Below are 2,136 nucleotides of genomic sequence, written 5' to 3' on the forward strand. Positions count from 1 at the left end.
CTATGGACAATTCTGGTTCCGATAAGGAGTCTGGTTGGGACTGGTGCCCGTGATGTTGCTCCATCTCCTGCATGGGCGGTAGACTAGTAATCCTCTTCCTGACATCACGCAGGATGTCGGCGGTTAGGTACAGTTGCAGGTGGAGGCTTGTGGCTTCTGAGCTTGACGGGCCGGACTCAAGCCACACCTTCCCCCCCGACACCCCAGCTGTCCAGTGCGGATGCAACCAGAAAGGTGCAGGCGCGAGCCAACCGGACGCCTGAGCAAGTGGCGGTGGATCGAGCAGCAGCTGCAGCGTGATGGGCAGATGCACGAGCCAACCGGACACCTGAGCAAGTGGTGGCGGACCGAGCAGCAGCTACTGCTCGGTGGGCGCGGTGGTCGGAGGCGCGAGCCAACCGAACGCCTGAGCAAGTGGCGGCAGACCAAACAGTGGACGCAGCTTGGAAGCGTCAAGCCCATGCGATTTGGCAAAAGTCATCTGAGGAGCACACACCACAATGCACCCACCGCAGCAGGGGTAGCCTTGTGGAGGCAGTTTTGGATGCTGCCTTCTGGCTGTTCAGGCGGCCGACAAACCCCACCAAGCCTCGTATGGGTGCCTGGTTAGACAGCAGTACAGCTTCATGGCCGGAACATGTGCAAGATGTTCCTGTGGATCAGCCTCTGCCCACTGTTTCTCTAGCAGAACAGATCCGAGTCACCGAACAGCTTGATGCCGCTGTCAAACACAACATGCCATCATGTGTCTGCGCCTTGCTGCAGTGAGATGAAGTCTGCGGTACAGGCACACGGCTACCGGTTTGTTGACATCCCCAACATGCACCAGTTGCGTGCAGATGTTTGGAGGACGCTGGCAGTGGCGCGTCCAGCTCAAGTCTTCACATGGCTACCAGTGGCAGCCGCACCAGGGGGCAGAACACCACCACCACCTGAGCCAGCTTTGCTGTGGGGCTTCCAAAAAGATGTGGCTCAATGGGCATTCTACGGAGAAGATAGGGCTCACCAAGCGTCCTGGTACAACAGGGTACTCTGGTGGTTCGGATGACCAAGATCACCACCAGCCCACCCAGCAGTGCAGTTCGTTGCAACAGGTGCGGGACCATTTGGGCAACACTGGAGCATACGGCTTCCCGGAGGACTTTCCGCTGCATGAGGCGGGCCCATCTAGTCTGCCACGGCAGTGTCGGTGTGAGACGGATGGTATTGACGACGAGCAGGAGTCTATTCTTTCCGATGAAGAAGCAGAAGTGGATGCGACACGGCCACAAGACGCAGACGGCCAGCATGAGGAATGGATGCTCCCTTCGTGGCCGCCACAACCTGGCATGGAGCCACGGCCGGATCCCACTGCTCTGGGTGTGTGGCTAGTGCTGTACTGCATGCATGTGGAGCGCTCTGGGGAGAATTGTACAGTGCACACCAACGAGGCTGGCGACGACATCATCATGATGTGCAATGACTGCATTCATGCCTTGGAATGTAAGCACTAAACACTGGGTCGGGGGAACGAATGTGTGGCAACATATGTATTTGATGGGTTTTGGCGGCTGCTTTCCTGTGGGATGTTGTTCGTTGTGGCCGGTTCTGGGGTAGGCTGCTGGGACAGATGCATTTCATGAGAATTTGCATGTGGTGCTTTCGTTGCCGATCATGTGTGCTGGGTGTTCATGCATGCATGCACGCAACCGCACTGGTTATTCTGGCTGGTCTGCCCTGCCTGTGGCTGCTGCCTCCAGGGTTGCACTGTACGTATCCGTATCACTATACGTATCCGTATTGAATACGTACGTATTGAAAAATTACGTCGGGAATACGTTAAGAAATACGTACAAAACAATAATTGCATTTGCTCTCCTTGTTCTTTTTGTCCGTCGAAATGACCGTCACGTGCTGCCACTCGAGCCCCTTATCAGCCATTGCAATGGAAACTCACAGCAACTGGACTACAACACCCGGCCGTAAAAGCTAAATATTATGAAAGAGTATCAATAATACGTTCAGAAAAGATGTTTGCGGAGGTACGGGGGTTGGTGTACGGGGCATTCGAGGATTACGTATTTCATGCCGTATTTTAGCGTATTTATTCACTTTGGCCAACGTACGCGTATTATACGCGTATTTCTGAGTCTGTCG

At 54.9% G+C, this 2,136-nt stretch overlaps 1 protein-coding gene across 1 annotated transcript in view; it reads left to right on the forward strand.

Annotated features, from left to right (window-relative positions):
* VOLCADRAFT_101212 (uncharacterized protein) overlaps positions 1 to 1,783 on the forward strand; it is a gene marked incomplete at both ends in the record, with an annotated part of 3,155 nt that extends 1,372 nt beyond the window's left edge. The window contains 3 exons of the mRNA XM_002959653.1: positions 208 to 273; positions 840 to 1,482; positions 1,740 to 1,783. Of these exons, the coding sequence (XP_002959699.1) occupies positions 208 to 273; positions 840 to 1,482; positions 1,740 to 1,783 (753 nt within the window). The remainder of the gene's footprint in view (positions 1 to 207; positions 274 to 839; positions 1,483 to 1,739) is intronic.
* Positions 1,784 to 2,136: the final 353 nt, after the last annotated feature.

Source organism: Volvox carteri (genome assembly GCF_000143455.1).
Source record: "Volvox carteri f. nagariensis unplaced genomic scaffold VOLCAscaffold_487, whole genome shotgun sequence".
Classification (NCBI taxonomy): Eukaryota; Viridiplantae; Chlorophyta; class Chlorophyceae; order Chlamydomonadales; family Volvocaceae; genus Volvox; species Volvox carteri.